Source organism: Aquarana catesbeiana, linkage group LG09, assembly GCF_042186555.1.
Source record: "Aquarana catesbeiana isolate 2022-GZ linkage group LG09, ASM4218655v1, whole genome shotgun sequence".
NCBI lineage: Eukaryota > Metazoa > Chordata > Amphibia > Anura > Ranidae > Aquarana > Aquarana catesbeiana.
In genome coordinates this window covers 197,603,336-197,627,609 of record NC_133332.1, presented here as the reverse complement: position 1 = coordinate 197,627,609, position 24,274 = coordinate 197,603,336, and the positions used below count along the sequence as shown (strand labels likewise).

At 43.4% G+C, this 24,274-nt stretch overlaps 1 protein-coding gene across 1 annotated transcript in view; it reads left to right on the top strand.

The window, feature by feature from the left end:
- The window catches only part of ZDHHC15 (zDHHC palmitoyltransferase 15), a 105,624-nt gene that overhangs the window by 69,943 nt on the left and 11,407 nt on the right, over window positions 1-24,274 (top strand). Inside the window, exons 9-10 of the mRNA XM_073599500.1 lie at window positions 9,942-10,068; window positions 10,848-10,957. Of these exons, the coding sequence (XP_073455601.1) occupies window positions 9,942-10,068; window positions 10,848-10,957 (237 nt within the window). The remainder of the gene's footprint in view (window positions 1-9,941; window positions 10,069-10,847; window positions 10,958-24,274) is intronic.

Below are 24,274 nucleotides of genomic sequence, written 5' to 3'. Positions count from 1 at the left end.
CGTCTGGATAATTAAAATCCCCCATTATGATAACACTTCCCATTCTTGCTGCTAATCCAAATTCTGATAGGAGGTCCGTCTCCCCCTCCTCCCTCAGGTTAGGGGGCCTATAGCATACTCCCAGTATTATTTTCCCCTTAGCTTCATCCCTTTTGGCGCTCTACCCATAAGTATTCCACCTCTTCCCTAGCTCCCTTAGCGATGTCATTTCTCACATTCACATGTACATTATTCTTGATTTGTAGACATACCCTTCCCCTTTTTTACCCTCTCTATCCCTGCGATAAAGGGTATACCCTTGAATGGTTTTCCAGCCAATCATGAGAGCTGTTGAACCAGGTCTCTGAAATTCCCTCAAAATCCAAATCCTCCTCCATCCTTCATTGGTGAACATGCCAAATAGCTTAGACCGGTCACATACTATGTTCCGAGAATGCAACTAGGACTTGTTACTATACTTGCCTTGGGTTTATGTGCTTTAGTCAACCTACCACTAATGCCCCCAATACTACCCTCTGGACTATGTTGCGCAATGACTAGCTCTACCTCTGGACCCTCCCGTCGCCTAGTTTAAAAAACCCTCTAACTTTTTGACCATCTTTACTCCCAGCAGATCTGCACCCTCCTCATTTAGGTGCAGTCAGTCCCTTCTATAGTACTGGTGACCAACTGAGAAGTTGGCCCAGTCCTCCAGGAGCCCAAACCCCTCCTTACTACACCAGATCCTTAGCCACTTGTTTACTTCCCTAATCTCCCTCTGCCTTTCTGGTGTGGCTCGAGGTACCGGTAGTATTCCTGAGAATACTACCTTGGAGGTCCTTTTCCTCAATTTAGCTCCCAAGTCTCTAAAATCTTTCTTTAGGACTCTTTTCATGTTGTCACATGAAAAGATATAATAAAATATTTACAAAAATGTGCTGGGTGTACTCACTTTTGTTTAATGCTGTGTGTGTAATATTAATATAAATATATATATATATATATATATATATATATATATATATATATATATATATATATATATATATATATATATATATATATATATATATAGATCTCTATATCTCACACAGTGGGGACGGAAAGTATTCAGACCCCCTTAAATTTTTCACTCTGTTATATTGCAGCCATTTGCTAAAATCATTTAAGTTCATTTTTTTCCTTATTAATGTACACACAGCACCCCATATTGACAGAAAAACACAGAATTGTTGACATGTTTGCAGATTTATTAAAGAAAAACTGAAATCACATGGTCCTAAGTATTCAGAACCTTTGCTGTGACACTCTTATATTTAACTCAGGTGCTGTCCATTTCTTCTGATCATCCTTGAGATGGTTCCACCTTCATGCGAGTCCAGCTGTGTTTGATTATACTGATTGGACTTGATTAGGAAAGCCACACACCTGTTTATATAAGACCTTACAGCTCTCAGTGCATGTCAGAGCAAATGAGAATCATGAGGTCAAAGGAACTGTCTGAAGAGCTCAGAGACAGAATTGTGGCAAGGCACAGATCTGGCCAAGGTTACAAAAAAAAATTCTGCTGCACTTAAGGTTCCTAAGAGCACATTGGCCTCCATAATCCTTAAATGGAAGAGGTTTGGGACGACCAGAACCCTTCCTAGAGCTGGCCGTCCGGCCAAAAAGCTATCGTGGGAGAAGAGCCTTGGTGAGAGAGGTAAAGAAGAACCCAAAGATCACTGTGGCTGAGCTCCAGAGATGCAGTCGGGAGATGGGAGAAAGTTGTAGAAAGTCAACCATCACTGCAGCCCTCCACCAGTCGGGGCCTTATGGCAGAGTGGCCCAACGGAAGCCTCTCCTCAGTGCAAGATACATGAAAGCCTGCATGGAGTTTGCTAAAAAAAAACACCTGAAGGACTCCAAGATGGTGAGAAATATGATTCTTTGGTCTGATGAGACCAAGATAGAACTTTTTGGCCTTAATTCTAAGCGGTATGTGTGGAGAAAACTAGGCACTGCTCATCACCTGTCCAATACAGTCCCAACAGTGAAACATGGTGGTGGCAGCATCATGCTGTGGGGGGTGTTTTTCAGCTGCAGGGACAGGATGACTGGTTGCAATCGAGGAAAAGATGAATGCGGCCAAGTACAGGGATATCCTGGACGAAAATCTTCTCCAGAGTGCTCAGGACCTCAGACTGGGCCAAAGGTTTACCTTACTGTTCTTGAATGGCCCAGCCAGAGCCCTGACTTAAACCCAATTGAGCATCTCTGGAGAGACCTAAAAATGTCTGTCCACCAACTTTTACCATCCAACCTGACAGAACTGGAGAGGGTCTGCAAGGAGCAATGGCAGAGGATCCCTAAATCCAGGTGTGTAAAACTTGTTGCATCTTTCCCAAAAAGACTCCATGGCTGTATTAGGTCCAAAAGGGTGCTTCTACTAAATACTGAGCAAAGGGTCTGAATACTTAGGACCATGTGATATTTCAGTTTTTCTTTTTTAATAAATCTGCAAAAATGTCAATTCTGTGTTTTTCTGTCAATATGGGGTGCTGTGTGTACATTAATGAGGGAAAAAAAATGAGCTTAAATGATTTTAGCAAATGGCTGCAATATATAGAGATTATATAGAGAGAGAGAGAGAGAATATATATAATAGAGAGAGAGAGAATTCTATATTAGAGATCTATATATAGATAGATATATATAATCTCGGATAAAATAATTATTTAACACGTGACTATTTTTCTAGGTAAATATATTTTTAAAGATGCTATTCACATGTAATGTTCACCACATGTCGATAACAACCCATGCAATCCATACATACAAAGGAACCAAAACAAATAAGTTCAGAAATTTTAAGGTTATGTGTAAATAAATGGAATGGCAGAGGGAAAGAATATTTTGCACATGAAGAAAGGGAGGTGCAAAAAGGCATGGAAAGCCAAGACACCAGCTGATCTCTGTCAGTAATGAGAAAGCAATCCTGCCCCTGCAAATTAATATCAGCTGGTTCAGTCTCAACTGATGGCCTATAGAAAGGTGTCTCATTAGCAAGGTGTCACACAAACCTCTCATGATGGGTAAAAGCAAAGAGCTGTCTCAGGATCTTTGCAACCTTATTGTTGCAGAACATACTGATGGCATTGGTTACAGAAAGATTTCTAAACTTCTGAATGCTCCAGTGAACACTGTTGGGGCCATAATCCAGAAGTGGAAAGAACATAATTTCACCATAAACCGGCCACAACCAGGTGCTTCTTGCAAGATTTCTGACAGAGGAGTGAAAAGGATTATCTGAAGAGCCGAGGACCACTTGTGGAGAGCTTCAGAAAGACTTGGATTTAGCAGGTACAATTGTTTCAAAGCAAACCAAAGGTAATGCACTCAACCGCCATGGCCTGAATGCATGCTCACCACGCAAGACTCCATTGCTGAAGAAAAAAGCACATTGAAGCTCTAACGTTTCCTGCACAACATTTAGACAAGCCTGTGAAATACTGGGATAATAGTCTGGTCAGCTGAGACCAAAATTGAACTCTTTGGATGCCATAATACACATCATGTTTGGAGGTCAAATGGCACTGCACATCACCCCAAAAACATAATACCAACAGTGAAGTTTTGGAGGTGGGAACATCATGGTGTGGGACTGTTTTTACGGCAATGGCAAACTTCATATCATTGAAGAAAGGATGAATGGAAAAATGTACCAAGAGATTCTTTATGAAAATTTGCTACCATCTACCAGGATGATGAAGATGAAACAAAGGTGGACATTTCAGTAAGCCCATGATCCCAAACACAAAGCCAAGGAAACTCTCAATTGGTTTCAAAGAAAATAATGCTGCTAGAATGGCCCAGCCAATCACCTGACTTGAATCCAATAGAAAATCTATGGAAAGAACTAAAAATCAGAGTTCATAGAAGAGGTCTTTACTGGGGTGGTAGGCTGTGTCTGGTTTCTTTGTCTTATTGCTTGTTTTATTATTACATATGCCTTTTGGAGAAAAATTAAAAGGTTTCTCATTTACAAGGGTGTTGGCAATCATTGGGATAGAACAATAAAACTACTGAAATCCATCTTCACTCTAACAGAATTGTCTCTGCAGTTAATGTCAAATCGTCACCATAGTTGGCCTACAGTTACCATTAGGAATCTTCCTCTAGACTGTTGGCCATCTTGAGCTCAGTCATGTGTTTTGCCTGAAAATGTCTGAATTTATAGCCAAGAACTTATACCTGTAGATCAAGACATGCACGCAGTTTCAATGTCCATCTTTTTGCCTAGGCTTAAAAGTAATCGGTAAATTGAAAAACTGGACAACATACTTCAAAAGGCCAGGATATTTATTGTTGTGTAATACACAGTAATGAGTATAAATATGGTCCCAATTTCTGTTTCGTGAGTTTTAGTAGATTTACTTTTTTTCATCTGACATTTTATCTCCACATTTGTCTGCATATAGGTGTAGGGGTGTGTGTGCGTGCATGCTTTGTATTAAAGTGTTTCTAAAGGCAGAATGTATTTATCCTGATACATTCTATGCATTAAGATAAAAAACCTTCAGTGTGCAGCAGCCCCCTTAATATTTACCTGAACCCCATCTTGATTCAGTGATATTGCACAAGAGCCGAAGCTGTCCATAACTCTCTCTCCTGATTGGCTGAGACACAGCCGCAGGTGCCATTGCTCTTGTTGCTATCAATTAAAGTCGGTGAGCCAATAAGGGGCAGGGCCGAGCCATGGCTCCATGTCTGAATGGACACACAGGGCAGCAGCTTGGCTCTGGTGCCCTCATAGTAAGCTGCTCGCTGTAAGGCACTCAGCAGGAGGGAGGGACTAGGAGCACCGACAAGGGACCCGAGATGAGGAGGATCTGTGCTGCTCTGTTCAAAAGCATTGCATGGAGAAGGTAAATATGACATGTTTATTATTTTTAAACAAAAAAAACAAGACTTTAATATCCCTTTAAATCAGTTTTTGCTTCCACTTTTGCTCTCTGCAAACCCTGCAAATTAAAGCATAATGGGCTAGTGTGCATTGCATACTAGCCCATTATGTGACACTTGCAAATGAAGCCCGTGCTGTCCCCTGTGCAGGCCGCATCCATCTTTGCCCCTCTTTCTTCCGGAGCCGCGGACTCCGGCTCTGACTGGCCAGAGTCGTGTGACCCGCTAGTCACGGCACACGCTGGGGAAGAAACCGCACGGAGGTCCGTTTCTTCACAGCGCATGCGCCGATGACATTGACAAGTTAACCCTTTCATGACTAAGCCTATTTTTGAAATTTGGTGTTTACAAGTTAAAATCCATATTTTTTGCTAGAAAATTACTTAGAACCCCCAAACATTATATATATATTTTTTAGCAGAGAATCTAGAGAATAAAATGGAGGTTGTTGCAATATTTTATATCACACGGTATTTGAGCAGCGGTGTTTTAAACGCAAATTTTTGGAAAAGGGACACTTCCACGAATTTTAAAAAATCCAAACAGTAAAGTTACCCCAATTTTTTTGTATAATGTGAAAGATGATGTTACGCCGAGTAAATACGCACTCGTGGAATGGCGACAAACTATGGTAGCTATGAATTTCCATAGGCGACGCTTTCAATTTTTTTTTTTATGGTTACCAGGTTAGAGTTAGAGGAGGTCTAGGGCTAGAATTGTTGCTCTCGCTCTGACGATCGCGGCGATACCTCACATGTGTGATTTGAACACCGTTTACATATGCGGGCGCGACTTCCGTATGCGTTTTCTTTGCTGCTCGAGCTCGCGGGGACGGGGGCGCTTTAAAATTTTTTTATTTATTTATTTTTATACTTATAAATTGTGTTTAAAAAAAAAAAGTTTTTTTTTTTTTTTTACTTGCTGTCACAAGGGATGTAAACATCTCTTGTGAAAGTAATAGGTGGTGACAGGTACTCTTTATGGAGGGATCGGGGGTCTTTTAGACTCCCTCCTCTGCACTTCAAAGTATTCAGATCGCCGAAAACGGCGATTTTGAATACTGTGTATTTTTTTAAATTCGGCGCCATTGGCAGCCGAGTAAACGGGAAATGACGTCATGATGTCGCTTCCGCGTTTACATTGAGAAGGCTGGAACGAAGCCGCCCACAGCTTCGTTCCAGCCCGCCCACAGCCGCCGGAGGCAGCCGATTGGACACCGGGCCTCCCGATCGCACGGGAGGCCCGGTAAGAGCGGCGGGAGGGGGGGGGGCGTCCCCTCCCGCTCCTCCGGTATAACAGACGAGCGGCTTTTAGCCGCATCGGTTGTTATATACGGATAGCCGATCGCCCGCTCGAAACAACGGTACCGGGATGATGCCTGCAGCAGCGGGCATCACACCGGTATAACCCCCGAAACCAGAGTACGCAGATCTGCGTACGGTCGGCGGGAAGGGGTTAAATATCTCCTAAACGACGCACGTTTGGGAGATGTTTCCATAACCTATAGGTAAGCCTTATTCTAAGCTTACCTATAAGTAGAAGTCACACAAAAAAGTTTACAACCACTGTAGCCTCCCTGGCGATATGATTATGTCAGATTTTGCGTCTCAAAGCGGTACAATTATTTTGCATAGAAATTTGGTGTTTTATATTGTAGGCCTGTAATTCTTAGCAATAACACACTTAAATCTGTCCAAACAACAGAGTCTAGTATATATCCCGGGTATGATAAAGTATGAAACACAAAATCATAAATTATAATATATATAAATAATTATAAACAATAATAATAAAATGAATTTCCCAGCGATTTACTATCGCTCAATTCTGCAAGTGTTCTAATTTACTATCGCTGTTTTCTAGCTGGTCTAAAACCACTTTTGGCGTAAAGGGACACTTTTTGGTTGCTATGGACAATCTCCAGTTTCCAGGCAGAAAGAACAGTGTATATATAATATAAAACTGCATGCAGGACACTGGACAAACCACTAGGGACAAAAGGGATGTGAAATAATTGCATACAGTAATGTAATCTGTAAGATTACAGTGTACTGTATGTGTTATGATTTTTGAATTTGCCGCCGGGCTCTACCTCCGTGCGTTGCAACGCTCGCAGGGAACAGAGCCCGGCACACAGAGGCTTCGGGCGAGAACAGAGCGGACACAGCGGGGAGCATCGCAGGATCCTGGGGACAAGGTAAGTATACCGCACCAGAATCCTGCAATGCAATCCCGAGTGTGGCTCGGGGTTACCGCTAATGGTACTGAAACTTAACCCCAAGCCACACTCGGGAAAACCGCCAGGGAGGTTAAGAGTTGCGAAAGCTGATGCAATGTGACATAAATGCAAATAGTACTTTTAGCTTGTGTTTGGCCTTACTGTGAGGATAAATTATACAATCTCTGAAATGTTTCTCTGGTCTTGTGAAACCAGTGCTAGCTTTTTACATTTTTCCAATTTATTTAAAAAACAGAGCACCAACCAAAAGGGGTAGTCCTGTTTTAAGGCCTCCCCCCCCCCCTCCTCTTCACTAAATGGCACTTTTTTCTTTTGGGGGGGGAGTGGGTTTTGACAGGCACCTGTTCCCACTTCTGCTTGGTTCGCCTAGACGATCCGAGCGGAAGTTCTCCTTTCTCCCTACCTCCCTGCAGGCTTCTGGGCCACGTCGCAAGTGGGACCATTCACAATGCGCAATAATCAGCCGGCTATGAAGCCGCAAGCTGTCACAGCCAGGTGGCCACAGTTTAGATGCTGCCACCCGGACAAAAGACGGAAAGAAGGGACAGCTCGGGTGAGCACATCGCTGTATCCTGGGACAGGTGAGTATCTGTTTATTATAAGCAGCTACAAAAAATTAACAAAAAATTACTGTGCAGTGTTAATTTAGTTGGCTAAAATATTTTCGTTGCCTAAATTAATACTATTTTAGTCAACTAAAACAATTGAGATAACTAAAATGCATTTAGTCAAGACTAAAAGATGACTAAAACTAAAATGGCATTTTAGTCAAGAGTATGACTACAACTAAATTGAAATTTGCTGTCAAAATTAACACTGGTCTGTAGTGCATGTTCATACTTTAAGGCTGGGTTCACACTATTGCGCATTGGATGCAGGTTCCCCCCCACATCCAACTCGCAATAGCAGGAAATTTTGACCGGCTCTCTATGGAGCCAGTTCAAATATCTCCGCTGCAAATTTTCACAGGAGCCCTGTGTGACTTTTGGTCCATTTTCAGGTCTGAATTCAGCCGAAAATTTCGGACTGAAATAGGACCTGAAACAGTGAATGGGGACGCACCGGACCCCTGTTGTGAGCTGCATGCGAAGATAGTGTGAACCCAGCCTAATACCATAAATAGCACATTTGTTTTTTTCACTCCAGCAGTATATAATGAGTTTGGAAATAGTAGAGAAATGCTTAAATAATGCATTTAACTACACCCGTTAGATTTTAGACTAAAATTAGTTTTGGTCGACTAAAATGTACTGGAGATTTAGTCGACTAAATACGACTAAAACTAAAACAATTGCAGAAGACTAAAATAGGACTAAAACTAAAATGCCATTTTAGTCAGAAGACTAAGACTAAATTGAAATTTGCTGACAAACTTAACACTGCTGGAGCACCCCTTTAACCATTTCAATACTGGGCACTTCCCACAAATAGAGCTTTCTTTTGGTGGTATTTGATCACCACTGTTTTTTTTTGGGTTTTTTTGCTAAACAAATAAAAATGTTGTTACTAAGTAATTTTTCTGCTGCACTGATGAGGTGGCACTGATAGGCCCCACTGATAGGTGGCAATGATGGGCGCTGATAGGCAGCACTGATGAGGAGGCACTGACAGGCATTACTGTTGGGCACTGTGGCATCTCTAATGGGCACTGATTGGCCTCCTTGATGGACACTGATTTGCATCCCTGGTGGACACGGGTGGGCATCCCTGGTGAGCTCTAATGGACATCCCTGGTGGGTCTGCACTGATGTTCAATGCGCTGACTATCAGCGCAGATGCCCCCCACCCGACCCCCCCTTGTCAGGAGAGCCGCTGATCTGCTCTTGTCAGCACGAATAGAGGAAAAGCTGATAAACGGCACTTCCTGGTTATGATATGACCAGCTGTGATTGGACACGGCTGATCATATGGTTAAGAGCCTATGTCATAGACTCTTTACCAAGATTGGAAATGCGGTGTGTCAGAGTGACACAACGTACCATTGACTCATCCCGCTGGATGTCATATGACGCCCAGTCAGGATAACTTAACCACTTTGCGGCCGTCATTCTGCTATATGGTGGGCGGGAAGTAGTTAAATTCATATAGTTCAGTGGTGGTCAACTTGAAAATTACATAGGGCCACAAATGGGACCCCCAACGCTTCCAGAGGACTGCACAATAGCAGCGCATTTTTGCATCTCAACGCCCAAAAATTTCTGTGTTTTGCAGTATATCGCAATGCACACTGAAGAAGTTGGGAGTTCAATAATCCCCAGCAATTGGTGTCAGTGAATGTATTCATAATCCCCAACATTGGTGTCAGTGGACGCAAAAATATCCACCAGCACTAGTGTCGGTGATATTAACCCCCACCCTTCTCCCTACATTACTCCCTCCAAGTCGGTGGTCACTGGCAGTGAAAGTAAATCCCCCCCCCCCAGGGGAGGGATCAAGAAACTAAAAGTTCATGCCCATCCCTTCTCTCCTTCAATGCCAGGTGCTGAAACACACGGAGCGATTCAGCAACCAACACCCCGCTTCAATTCTACTGTCCATATGGTGCCCAATAGTCCGTAGGCTGCATGTAAAGAGTCAATGAGCCACGTGTTGGGCACCAGTAATATAGTATATATAAAATGTATGTATAATATATACTTAATTGTAACAGATCTAGATTGATTGATTGAATCTTTTCTTTTTATATAGTCTAAAATAAAATGGGAACTGTATGAGCTGTGAAAGATATTTGTAGAAATATTTGTAATAACTGCCTTGCCCTTTTTCTTACCTCCTATAGAGGCCTTCTCAACCCCAGTGTTTCACAGTGGTCCTGATAAAAATGGCTTCCACCTGGGCATTAGAAAGAACTTGGATCAAGTGTTTGGGAAACAGAAAAATCTTTGGTTAATTCCTCTCTTTACAAGGTAGGCTAGCAGGTTTTTGCATACTTTTTTTTTTTAATAATATTTTATGGTGGCGTTGCTCAGCTTACTTGGTATAGGGTGCCTGACATGTGGACCCTAATATCCCCAAGGGGCTGCACCTAATCCTCCAGTGTGTGTATGTGTGTGTGTTCTTAAATTAAATCCTGTTCTTAAATTTTGTGGAAACTAAGAGTTGTAAATTTCCAGGGTTTGCTAGGGATTTGTTTCGTTGCCATAAAGATAAATGTTAAATTCGATCTTCGCTTTGTCCACCCAACCCCCACCCCTTCTCTTCTGCCCCTGATCAGCCCTGCACTGCCATCTTCTCTGGTTAAGTCATCAGAAAGCTTCCGGCTCTTCTGGGTTTAGCTGGCGACTCTCCAACGACATACTGCTAGCCCCCTCCCCCTCTTTTCTCAATGAAAGGCTAAGCCTACTGGGATATATGATGTACTGCACATAGCATAGGAGGCAGAGTGGGCAAAGTGCACGTCAACTCCTAGGCGACTGACGAGCATGGGGGGGGGGGGGGGGGGGGTGGTGGCCAGATCTTTAATATTTAAAAAAAAAAAAAACCTAAACAAAGGAAAGAAAAGCCCGATTTGTGGAGGGAAGGAATGGTGGATGAAAAGCAACATTATAATTCTGGTTGATGATCTGCTTTAAGGAGTTCAAATCGATGAGAAGAAATACATGAGTAACTTGTTTTTATTGTTTCCTCTGCATTGTATTATTTACATCACTATACACTTCTGTGTATTTGTTTTCTTTTTTCTTAGTATTGGAGATGGACTATCCTTTCCAATGAGAACAGTTTCAGAATCTCAAAACCCTTTGCTGTCTAGAGAGAATCAGTGGGATGATGATGGTACAGATGAAGAAAATCCAGGTGAGGATTTCAAAACACAGAAGTAGCTTAGAATTGTGTCAGGTAGTTGGGGGGTTCTCTAATCTGTTCTTAACATAGAAATGTCAAGCTAGATGGTCCTACCGCATATTTTTACACTCTCTTGTAAGATTATTAATTGTAATTTCTTAATTATACAGTACAAGACACAGGCAGATTCAGAGACAACTGGGTTATAGGAAAGTACCTTCAGGTAATTGGACACTGGCAAAAGGGACTGCGAGGACCCCCCCTATAACTCCTCCCACTTCCAGCAAGCCTCAGTTTATCGCTTGTCTTTAGGTATTGGGTGTCTTCTCTACACTCTAGTGGGTATTTTATTTTGTCGGTCACACTTACTGAATTCTTCAGTAAAAATTTGTTGCTCTGGTGTGACTGCGACTGGCATCTTACACCGTTTCCAGATTGGATCCCCTGAGTGAGAACTTCAGGAACCGTACCCTTATCCCACCAGAGAAAATATCTGCCGACCTGTAAAGTTACTTTGTAAACTTAATCCCTCATTAGGGGCCCACCTTGGCATGTATTGTCCCATGCTGGGTTAGCTGCAGGCTGCTATACAGGTCCAGGGCAGAGGTAATCTGTACCAATGTGACCCAGTCCTTGAAGGCCCCCTTGCTGTGGGTGGGGGGGGTATGACCTTCTAAACTGGGTGAAACTGGTTTTAGAAAGGGTTAATGACTGCTCTTTTCTTTGCGGAAGTGCATGCCCTGCCCTGGCGGGGTAACCCTCCATTCCTCTCACTTACAGTGGGGCTTATGTCCACACTGACCTCCTGGTCTTCCTCCTTTCCTCTTCCAATGAGTATTAGTAGTAGGGTCTCTTTTAGGCCAATAACTGCCGCTCAGGCACAGGTGCGGACAGCCCTACTACCCTCTCTAAGGATCTTAGCCACTTGTGTATACTGAGCATGTATCGGACAGCGCAGTGACCATTTTAGGACTTTGCTTATTTACCACATGAACAGTAAAGCTTCCTGAGGGCGACTGCAAATTGTGAAGGGGACTTTGGCAACACATCTGTGTAGTCAGGCACTGCGGGACATACTGTTTTTTTAACCCCTTCATCACCTCCTAGGCCACAGTGAGTACCCTATACATCACTTTTTATGGAGGGAGAGGATGTGGTCTTTGGCTGCCAGTGGGGCTGTATTAGCTGCACTGACCCATCCTGGGGATTCAGCCACTGACAGTTTGCCAAGTTGTTCCCCCTCCTTGGATGTATCCATTGCCCTTTCAGGTGCTCCACAGGTCTCATGCCTCTGCGAGAAGGACTTTGCAGTTTCTATGTCTACGCTTATCAGACAGATTGTGGCTCTTATTCAGTCCGTGGGCCATCAAGGTCATGAAAGACTCCTGCTCCCTTCTCCATTAGTTTCCTTTCCTGAAGAGGCTAGTGAGGCAGACAAGGAGCAAAAAGAGGGTGGGTTGGAGGCTATTTTCTGAGTCCGAGGTCTCTTCTAAAGCACCGTACACATGGGCAGAATGTCGGGAGACATATGCCGGTACAAAAAATACCGTCCGACATTCTGCTGGTGTGCATGTTGGATGTGCATGCTGGAAATCTAGCAGCCAACCGACTCCTGATCAGCGCACTCGGCTAATGGCAGAGAGCACCGATTGGAGTGTCCTGGGAGGGGGGCGTCCCCCTGTCAGAACACAACAGCTCAGCGGGGGAGATTGCTGGACTAACGTTGCATGGTTAGTACAGGGGCTCCGACTGGAGCTGTTAGTTTTTTTTTTTTGTGCAACCCGCGGGGATGCACGAAAGAAAAACTGTAGTGTGTACCAGGTTTTACGATCAGCCCCTTATGTCACTTTATCACATAAGGTGAGTAATTACTATCTCAGTGTTTATTGATGAAGTGCGGACATGTCTAGAACTGGAATACTCCACCGAAACACTTTACTTAACAATACCCTAAAGAAGATTAATTTCTCACTAAATGAGTGCCATTGAGGTTGATTCAGCAATTGCCTGTTTTAACAGGTTTTCAATTGTACCATTGGAGGATTTACTGGCATTTAAGGACACCATGGATAAGAAACTTTTACCCATCCATTCCTATAGGCCCTGAGCTTCTTCAGCGTTTGGAACTGCTGCCGACTGCTCTGAGATTTTGTTTAGACGAGATGGCTGACTCCCGACCTCAAATATCTAGAACAGCCTTTCTCAACCTTTTCAACAGAGGAATCATTGGAAACAGAAATATGTGCAGCGCTAAAGATTCTGTACTGCTACAAAATCATGTGTGTGAAACCAATGTGTTTAAAATCAGTATAAATCAATGTGAATAAGCACAAAATTATATATTAAACACTAAATGAGTCCATAAAGTGCCCTAAAATTTTGGTAAGTCCATAAAGTAAAAAGATGAATAATGGTAAAAAATGCACTATACCAAGTGAAAAAAAAGTGTTCCTTGTGACATCAAATGTTGAGTGAGTATACAAAAGGACCACCAATGGTTGTGAAAAGGCTTACTGGAGTGAATGGACTCAAACGGGCATAGGCTCAATGAGTCAACAAGGCTTATGGTGTGAACACCAATACATGGGACATCCATGCTTGTACTTCTGACCAAAGTGGAAGATGATCCCTCCTTCCAATGGATGGCTCAGATAAATGCTTCGCAGATTTGACCAACAAGATGAGCAGAGTCTTTCTCATGTAGTCAAGCATAGTGACCAAAAAGGAAACAAATACTCTACATAGTGTGAACCCGTAATAACAAATGAAAAATAGTAATTCACCATCAAAACGGTGTTTGAACAGAGGAACCATTGAAATAACCTTTTTGGTCTTTGGGAAGCCCTGAAAAACATACTATAGCTACGTGTCATGATACATTTGTGTGATGGTCAGTGAGAAGAATGTCCCTTACACTTGTGAACATTGGGAAGATTTACCCCCTTCACAGATAGCTAAAAAGATTAATGGTGTCAGTGGGAACTTTATCTGAGAGGTAGAAATTGCTCATTGCTCAAGGAACACCTAGCAACCTCTGGAGGAACCCTGGTCTAGAGTAAGCCTTTTTGCTATTTAGATTCACTGGCTGTTTTGGCTCAAGTATTGGAGGACGCAACATGCAATAACCACCTGGAGAGGATTCTATTTGCGGGAGGTAGTTTCTTTGGAGAGGAGCTGTACACCTTTATCATAAAGGTTACTACTACTTGTCAAAACATGGCTCCAAGCCTTGTGCACAATGACAGAGCACTGTCTGTTGACCTTTTTGTGTTTTCTCGGTCTGGACATTCTGGACCTTTTTGAGGCCAGTTTGTCATCTAGCAAGACAACTAGCTAACGCTTGTCTCCGACACCCTCCCTGATTTTATGACTTACAATATGACTAGATCGCCACAGCGAGCACAGTTTTTATGTTTACCTGCAAAAGCTTTTCCCCGGTGGTCACTGTTTTGGTTGGGGAAAGGTTTTAAGGTTTTTACTCCAACTTGCAGTGCATCCAGAAAGTATTTACACTTTTTCCACTTTTTCTTATGTTACAGCCTTATTCCAAAATTGATTAAATTCATTATTTTCCTCCCAAATTCTACAAACAATACCAAATAATGACAACGTATAAGAAGTTTGTTTGAAATCTATACAAATTTATTAAAAATGAAAAAAAAAAAAAAAATCACATATATACATAATGTATTCACAGCCTTTGCCGTGACACTCAAAATTGAGCTCAGGTGCATCCTGTTTCCACTGATCATCCTTGAGATATTTCTACAACTTGATTGGAGCCCACCTGTGGTCTCTACAGTCTGTGTCTATATAAGGTCCCACAGTTAACGGTGCATGTCAGAGCACAAACCAAGCCATGAAGTCCAAGTAATTGTCTGTAGACCTCCAAGACAGGATTGTATCGAGGCACAAATCTGGGGAAGGGTACAGAAATTTTTATGCAGCATTCAAGGTCCTAATGAGCACAGTGGCCTCCATCATCCATGAATGAAAGAAGTGTGGAACCACCAGGACTCTTTCAAGAGTGGGCTGTCTGGCCAAACTGAGCTATCAGAGGAGAAGGGCCTTAGTCAGGGAGGTGACCAAGAACACAATGGTCACTGACAGGGCTCCAGCATTTCTCTGTGGAGAGAGGAGAACCTTCTAGAACAACAACCAACTCTGCAGCACTCCACCAATCTGGCCTGTATGGTAGAGTGGCCAGACTGAAGCCACTCCTCAGTAAAATACACATGACAGTCCGCCTGGAGTTTGCAAAAGGCACGTGAAGGACTCGGACCATGAGAAAATTCTCTGGTCTGATGAAACAAAGATTCTCTTTGTTTCATCAGCAAGCGCGTCATGTCTGGAGGAAACCAGGAATCGCTCATCACATGGCCAATACACCCCTACAGTGAAGCATGGTGGTGGCAGCATCATGCTGTCGGGATGTGTTTCAGCGGCAGGAACTGGGAGACTAGCCAGGATCGAGGGAAAGATGAATGCAGCAATGTACAGAGACATCCTTTATGAAAACCTGCTCAACAGCGCTCTGGTCCTCTAGACTGGGGTGAAGGTTCTACCAAAAGGAGAACGACCCTGGGCACACAGCCAAGATAACAAAGGAGTGGCTACAGGACAACTCTGTAAATATCCTTGAGTGGCCCAGCCAGAGCCACTCTTGAGCTTGAACCTGATTGAACATCTCTGGAGAGATCTGAAAATGGCTGTGCACCGACGCTCCCCATCCAACCTGATGGAGCTTGGGAGGTCCTGCAAAGAAGAGTGGGAGAAACTGTCCAAAAATAGGTGTGCCAAGCTTGTAGCATCATACTCAAAAAGACTTGAAGTTGTAATTGGTGCCAAAGGTGCTTCAACAAAGTATTGAGCAAAAGCTGTGGACACTTATGTACATGGGCCTTTTTTTTCTATTTTTTTTAAATTTGCAAAGATTTCAAATAAACTTCTTTCACGTTGTCATTATGGGGTATTGTTTGTAGAGTTTTGAGGAAAATAATTAATTTAATCCATTTTGGAATAAGGCTGTAACATAACAAAATGTGGAAAAAAGCCAAGCGCTTTGAAATACTTTCCGGATGCACTGTATTTGTGGTTCTAAAACCCAGTGGAGACGTGGGCCCCATCTTGGACTTTAAAGTTCTCAACAGTTAAGAATACTGAAATTTCACATGGAATCTACCAGGTCAGTCATCACCTCCCTTCAACAAGGGGTTTCCTGGCTTTGCTGTACATCAGAGATGCTTATTTGCATGCCCACATTTATCCTCTGCATCAATACTTTCTGGGTTTTACCCTAGGCGAACAGCACTTTCAATGTGTGGCGTTTCCTTTTGGCCTCTCCATGGCTCCTCGGATCTTCATAAAGGTCTTTTCTCCGGTACTTGCTCTGCTTTGTTCTTTGGGTAAATATTTAGGGTACCTCGATGACCTACTGTTGAGGGCCATATCTCCCCAGATTCTATCCCACAACATTCAGCAGACAGCTCCACTATCGCAGGCTTTTGGCTAGATCCTTAACCTCCAACAATCTGCCATGACTCACACGCACCCTAGATACGACTCTGGCTTAAGTGTTTCTTCTCCAACAAAAATCACGTTGCTGAATCTCAGGCATGGACACTCCTATTTCATCATTGAACCTTAATGCCTTTATGGATGAGGGTCCTGAATCTGTTGGTGGCCTCCTTCAAGGTGTGGTATGCTCAGATTCACTCTGGGCCATTACAACACAGTATCCTGGCTGTGTGGAACAGACTATTTCTTTGTATTGACCCATGTACCTGTCAGCAGAGGCCAGACACTATAGCATTATGAATATCCAATCTAGTGCTGGAGTTGTGAAAGTCCTTTCTTTCCTTGCCTTGGCTTTGGATGGTTCTTATGATGGATGCTAGCCTCTTGAGCTGGGGAGGTGTCATCAGGTCAACAACAGTGCACGACACTTGGTCAGTGATGGAATTCTGACTTCCCATCAATATTTTGGAACTCAGAGCGATTTATCTCGCCCTTCGGAAGTGGACATGCTGCCTTCAGGGACTGCTGACGTGGGTTCAATCGTAGTGCCATGGCAGTGGCTTATATTAACCACCAGGGCAGAATCCGAGGTTGGGCTGCACAAGGAGAAGCAGACCTGATTCTGTAGTAGACAGAACGTCAGGCTTCAGCCCGGTTGGCGCCACACATTCCAAGTGTGGAAAATTGACAGGCAGATTTTCCCTGCCAGCTTGACTCAGGATGGTGGTTCCCACACTTGGAAATGTTTCGGACATTTGTCAGAGATTGGGGACAGTGGATGTGGATCTTCTAGCATCCTGGTTTAACCACAAGGTAGAAAGGTTCATGTCTCGATCACAGGGCCTTTGTGGTGGATGCCCTGGGAACCCCATGGGATCAGTTCTCCCTGAAATATACCTTTTTCCTCCCCAAAAAATCCTCCCTTGCCTGCTTTAGTGAATCGAGTCAGAGTGATTCTCTTGGTTCCAAACTGGCCAAGAATAAAATGGTAAGTAGATGTTCCTGGGGTTCTGGCAGATATTTTGTGGCTGTTACAAGACCGTCTGTATCTACAGTTTCAGGTTCAGTGTTCCAATCTGGTTTTCAGTTTACTGGCTTTAACGGCTTGGCTGTTGAAGCCCAAGTCCTAAGAAATAGGTCTGTGTGAGTCAGTCATCACTATGCGGTTAGAAACCAGTTGTGATCTGAGGGTAGAGCTGCTCAATTATTCCTTAACCACTTCAAGCCCACGGACGTCATATGATGTCCTGGGCTTTGAGCAGGTATATCTGAATGATGCCTGTAGTTACAGACATCATTCAGATATTGTCGGTTTCAGCCGGCGAATCTCTACACCATAGGAACGATCATAGCGGCCGTTCCGCCGCTTGATCATTCCTATGGGAGGCGAGAGGGGACATTCCCCCCCCCCCCTCCCGCCGCCCTCCGGTGCTTGCTCCGACTCACCGTTACGATCGGTGAGGCGGAGAGTGGATCCGCCGGCGCCGGATGTAGATCATAGAGATTTCCGGCGGACCAGATGGTCCCTGGAGTCTCTATGATCGTCGGAGGCCGGTCGCGATGTTATGACGTCACGCCCGGCATCTCCATTCAAAAAAACGGCGCCGCTTCGGCTGGGAAGCAGCGATCGTTTTATTTTTTTTTTTTAATTTCAGGCTTCCCAGCCTAGTGGTGAGATATGGGGTCTTATTGACCCCATATCTCACTATTAAGAGCACCTGACATGTCATATTGCTATTACAAGGGATGTTTACATTCCTTGTAATAGGAATAAAAGTGATCAATTTTTTTTTTTTCAAAAAAGTGTCAAAATAAAAAAAATAAAATATAATTAACAATAAAAAAAAAAAAAATTTAAAGCGCCGCTGTCCCCGTGTGCTCGCACGCAGAAGCGAACGTATACGTAAGTCCCGCCCACATATGAAAACGGTGTTCAAACCATACATGTGAGGTATCGCCGCGAACGTTGGAGCGAAAGCAATCATTTTGGCCCTAGACCTCCTCTGTAACTCAAAACATGTAACCAGTAAAAAAATTTCAAGCGTCGCCTATGGGGATTTTTAAGTACCGAACATTGGCGCCATTCCACGAACGTGTGCAATTTTGAAGCGTGACATGTTAGGTATCTATTTACTCGGCGTAACTTCATCTTTCACAAAATGCAAAAACATTGGGCTAACTTTACTGTTTTGTTTTTTTTTTAAACACAAAACAGTTTTTTTTCCCCAAAAAAACACGTTCGAAAAATTCCTGCGCAAATACTGTGTGAGATAAAAAGTTGCAACAACCGCCATTGTATTCTCTAGGGTCTTTGCTAAAAAAAATATAATGTTTGGGGGTTCTATGTAATTTTCTAGCAAAAAAATGATGATTTTTACATGTAGGAGCAAAGTGTCAGAATTGGCCCGGTATTGAAGTGGTTAAACAAATTGCGATCTCAGTTCAACCCCCCTGATGATCTCTATTGCAGAGTTTGCCAATTCTTTCATATAACAAGTGGAGAGCCTTATCTGCTCACTCAGCTGTCAAAAAAAAAAAAATCCAGGCAGTCTGCCAAGTTTTTAACATGAAACATTGTAACTAATGCTTCCTACTTAGTTCAAAGGGATACACTTGTGTGTGTAAAGAAAAAAACCTGGGCAGTCTGCCAAGTTTTTAATAACATGTAAATGCAGGAAGTTTAACCACTTGCCGCCCGCCATATAGCAGAATGGCGGCGGCAAAGTGGTTTCAATATCCTGACTGGGCGTCATATGACGTCCGCAGGATATTGAGCTGCGGCGTTCGTTTTTGCGGGGTGTCAGTCTGACACCCCGCAACACCGATCTAGGTAAAGAGTCTCTGACGGAGACTCTTTACCACGTGATCAGCTGTGTCCAATCACGGCTGATCACGATGTAAATAGGAAGAGCCGGTGATCGACTTTTCCTCACTCGCGTCTGACAGACGCGAGTAGAGGAGAGACGATCGGCTGCTCTCCTGACAGGGGGGTCTGTGCTGATTGATTATCAGCAAAGCCCCCCCTCGGATCCCACCCGGGACCACCAGGGAAGCCGCCCAGGACCACCAGGGAAGCCATCCACACGGGACCACCAGGTACGCCCCCTAGACCCCCAGGGAAATACCAATCTGTGCCCAGGCAGCTGCCAATTAGTGCCCACTCACAATGCCTACCACTGCCAGTGCCACCAGGGATGCGTATCAGTGCCGCCTATCAGTGCCCATCAGTGCCACCCATAAGAACCCATCTTTGCAGCCTTTCAGTACCCATCAGTGTCGCCTATCAGTGCCACCCATGAGTGACCATCAGTGCCGCCTATCAATGCCCATCAGTGCTGCATATCGGTGCCATCCATCAGTGCCCATCGTCAGTGCCCGCTCATTGGTGCCACCTCATCGGTGCCGCCTTATCAGTGCCCATCAGTGAAAGAGAAAACTTATTTACAAAATTTTTTTTAACAGAAACAAAAGCAAAACTTATTTTTTTTTCAAAATTTTCTGTCTTTTTTTATTTGTTTAGCAAAAAAATTAAAACCACAGAGGTGATCAAATACCACCAAAAGAAAGCTCTATTTGTGGTAACAAAATGATAAAAATTTAGTTTGGGTACAGTGTAGCATGACCGCGCAATTGTCATTCAAACTGCGACAGCGCCAAAAGCTGAAAATTGGTCTGGGCAGGAAGGTGTATAAGTCCCCTGTATTGAAGTGGTGAACCACTTAAAGTCTAAATCTTTTTCTGACACTTGTTTCTTAACTTAAAATCAATATTTTTTGCTAGAAAATTACTTGGAACCCCCAAACATTATATATATATTTTAGCAGAGACCCCAGGGAATAAAATGGCAATTGCTGCAATATTTTATGTCACACTGTATTTGCCCAGTGGTCTTTCAAACGCAATTTTTGGGAAAAAATACACTTCAGCGAAACAGTAAAGTTAGCGCAATTTTTTTTGTTTTAATGTGAAAGATGTTACGCCACCACAATCATGAGAATCGTGATCTATCTTCTAAGCAAAAAAATCATGATTCTCATTTTAGCCAGAATCGTGCAGCTCTACCTGAAGGCACCAAACGCAGCATGCCTCCATCCCTAATTATACATGCTAACAAAATGGCAATGGTCATGGGGTTTTAAATGAGACAGGTCACTTTAAAATTACAGCGTACATAAAGTTTTCAATTTATTAAAAGATCATATTTAAACATTCCATAATCCTAAAAGTACATAATGGCAGTTTCCATTGTGATAAAGACATGTTAAAATTTGAAGAGCTGACCTATAAGAGATTCATATTGGAATAAATTCATAGTGTTCTAGTACATGATGGTAATATACAGTAAAAAATACATTCCAAACTGATGGTGCACAAGATTAAACCGCCCTCACCTGTGCTACCACCACTGCGCTCCTGGATACGCGCAAAGCGATTCCTATAGCTGCCACTTAAAGCAAATATGTGTACAGTATCTATTCAAATGGAAAAAATAGTGGAATAAATAGTGGCGCTCCAAAAAAATATAATACCATATATGTGAAAAAAACATATAAATGATAAAACAATGAAGAGAAAACCGTGAATCAAAATAATGGTGTGATAAATATTACCCTGTGACCAGTGCAAAAGCAAGTAGTGTATAAATAACAAACTATAAAATGAATACAATCACTAAACATGTTATAAAACTGATATCACCCTGTGACAAGTGCAAACTATTAAAGTCTCTATTGAATGAACATATGGTGTATAAAAAAAGTCCATGAACACTGTAAAAAAATCAAATGAGTGATATGTTTCCAAGTATTCAATATGCAATTCTTCTAATCATACACCACACCTCTGTGCCACAGATTCCACTCCCCTCAAAGACACGCACACACCAGGTGCATTAGCCTTACACTCTCGTGTTTGGCCAAACTCGCCTCAACCCACACATACAGGGGTTAAAAAAGATCTCCAAATTCCAGTCGTGTGCATCAAGAAACTTCTCATGTAGTGATTTCTCCACATGTAAATGACAAAAGCGCTCCAATAGTGTGATAATATTCAAACGATTTATTAGAAAAAGTTCAATAATCCATCACCATTGTACTCACATATGTCAAATTCAAAGCAAGCATAAACACAGCAAGGAATTCCATGCACTGGTTGAGCGATGTATTGCGGTCGCGGCTGACCTACGGTGGCTGATGACAATCTCACCCGCTCCTCGACCCGAGCCTCCACTTCCCGATGCAGCGTGTCACGTCATAATGTCTTGCGTCACGCGTAGATTGCCGTACAGCCACGCCCCAACATGTTTCGTCACAAGGACTTAATCATGGGATTCCCATGATGGCATTATATTTTTTTGAGCGCCACTATTTATTCCACAATTTTTTCCATTTGAATAGAGGTTTAGATACTGTACACATGTAAAAAATACATGATTGACACAAATCACTATGCGGTTAGGTGCCCAAAAAATTCTGCTAAAGTCTATTGCCACAGCTGGAGGGCTTTTTTTTATGCCTGGTGGGAACAGCAGAAGGTTAGAATTTGTCAGTATTCCATGGGAAATATCCTCGGTTTTCTTCAATTTGAGCTGGATCAGCAGTTGGCCCTGAGTACGATTTAGGGACAAATACCATCTTTGGGCAATTCTTTTTCAAAGACTGTTGGCATCTCACTCCCTGAATGAAGGCTTGGTTCAAGGGGTTGGATATATTGCTGCCCCCAGATAGCCTCTGGTAACACCGTGAGACTTGAATATGGTAATTTTGGTGCTGCAGGTTCCCCCCTCTCTTGTGAGCCCATTACAGAGTTATTTTTAACTGACCTTACTCTTAATGTGGTTTTCCTGACAATGATTACCTCTGCTAGGAGGGTGTCAGAGCTGGCGGATTTATCTTATAGGGAGCCTTTCCTGGTGATTCACAAGGATATGGTCATCGTTAGGGCCAAGTTCTCCTTCTATTAAGGTGGTGTCTTCCATTCACCTTTTTTCCCCGCATCTTGTTCCACCATTGTTAGGTGTTAGGGCCAACTGGGCCAAACATATAGGGCTCCTCTCTTTCCAGTGACTTATCACTCTACTAGATCTGTCAGTGCATGGGCTCTTCAGCTTTCAGAATTGCAGATTTGTAATGCTGCCTCCCAAAGTTTTACTGTGTAGATGTTCAGGCTTTGGATGATGCTGCTTTTGGTCGCAAGGTGATTTTATTTTTATTTTTTTGGGAGGTGTGTGTGTGTGTGTGTGTGTGTGTGTGTGTGTGTGTGCGCGTGTCTGTAGACTGGGTTTGTTGCGGGTCTATCCCCCCTCATTGATATTGCATTGGGATGTCCCAGTCGTCTCTGAATCTGCCTGTTTCATGTACTGTATGCACAAGAAAATGGGATGGGTTTTCTGACTTTACTGTACCCCCAAAATTGAATTTTGGAGAATGGACACAGACCACCCTTCCCTTAGTGGTTTTTATTGCTTGCTTAAAGAACTGAGGCTTGCTGAGAGTGTGAGGGGGTTATATGGAAACCTTTGCAGTCTTTTTGCTAGTGTCCAATTGCCTCAACATACCTGCCTATATCCCAGTCTTCTCTAAATCTTCCTGTGTCCTGTACTTAAAGAAATAAATTTTACAGGTAATGCAAAAAATCTAATTTTGCCCAAAAACATAGCCCTAAAAATCCCATTAAATTACCTATTTCAATTCACCAAAATCTAGTATAGCTAGAGGCTTAATTCACCCAAATGTTTTCATAAATCTCTGAAAAGATCTTTGTATTGGAATTCTCAGCTATATCCAGCTAGCAGCTGTAGGACCTAGACTTTTGATGCTGCAAAAAAGGTAGTTAATGCCCTAAGGGGACTCCGTACACAAGCATATTTCTGTCCTTTAACAAACCTTTGGACTAATTCTAAATTTAATTACATATGTGTTTAACTTTCACACTACCTATAAAACTGCAAATATTGGGGGCGTGGCTTGGACATGGCGGAGTAAGGACGTGTTGTTCCAGAGCTCCCGACCAGTCTAACCCTGCTGATATGCCCTTATTCAACAACATCTCTGCTTGCCATGCGATATCGTAAGAGACAGAGGGGCAGAGGATCGTTCACAGCAGCTCAGACGGACCAGATTGACCGTTATTTCAGAGATCCACCCCGCTCCACTCCGGCAGTGAACAGCAGAGGAACACGTGGCGACAGTGGGCCCTCATCAACCCTCTCTCCCATCATGGAGGCATCACGCAGCCCATTACAGAACTCCCTAACAGGTATCCCGCATTTGCTAGATTCTCAGTCCGGCACCTCGAGCAGCCAGGGGATGTCTACTCTCATGCCCAGGGACGAAGACGATATCAGGGCGCTACTGAGAGCCCTCCCCACAAAAGCGGACTTAGCAGCCATGGTGTCACAGGTGGAGGAGCAGCACTGCCGTGATTTCCAACAAGTGAGAGAGGAGGTGCACGGTATAGAGGTGAGACTGTCCAGTGGGGAGGCAAATATGGGTGCCCTGGAGGCTCGCATTCTTCACCTAGAAAGGGCACAGATGTTAAGCCAAAGCCAGTTGGCGGAGATGCGGCTCCACGCGGAAGACCTTGAGAACTGAAGCCGCAGGAACAACCTGCGGCTTCGGGGGATACCAGAGGCCACGGAATCTGAGAACCTGCAGGAAACTGTGCGGGCGATTCTACACAAGATCATGGAGCCAGAATCAACTGTGCAGTGGGAGTTTGACAGCGTACATAGGGCCCCCGGCCAGAGGAACAAGACCGTCCCCGAGATGTGATTTGTCGGCTTCATAGATATGCGCAGAAGGAGAGGATCAT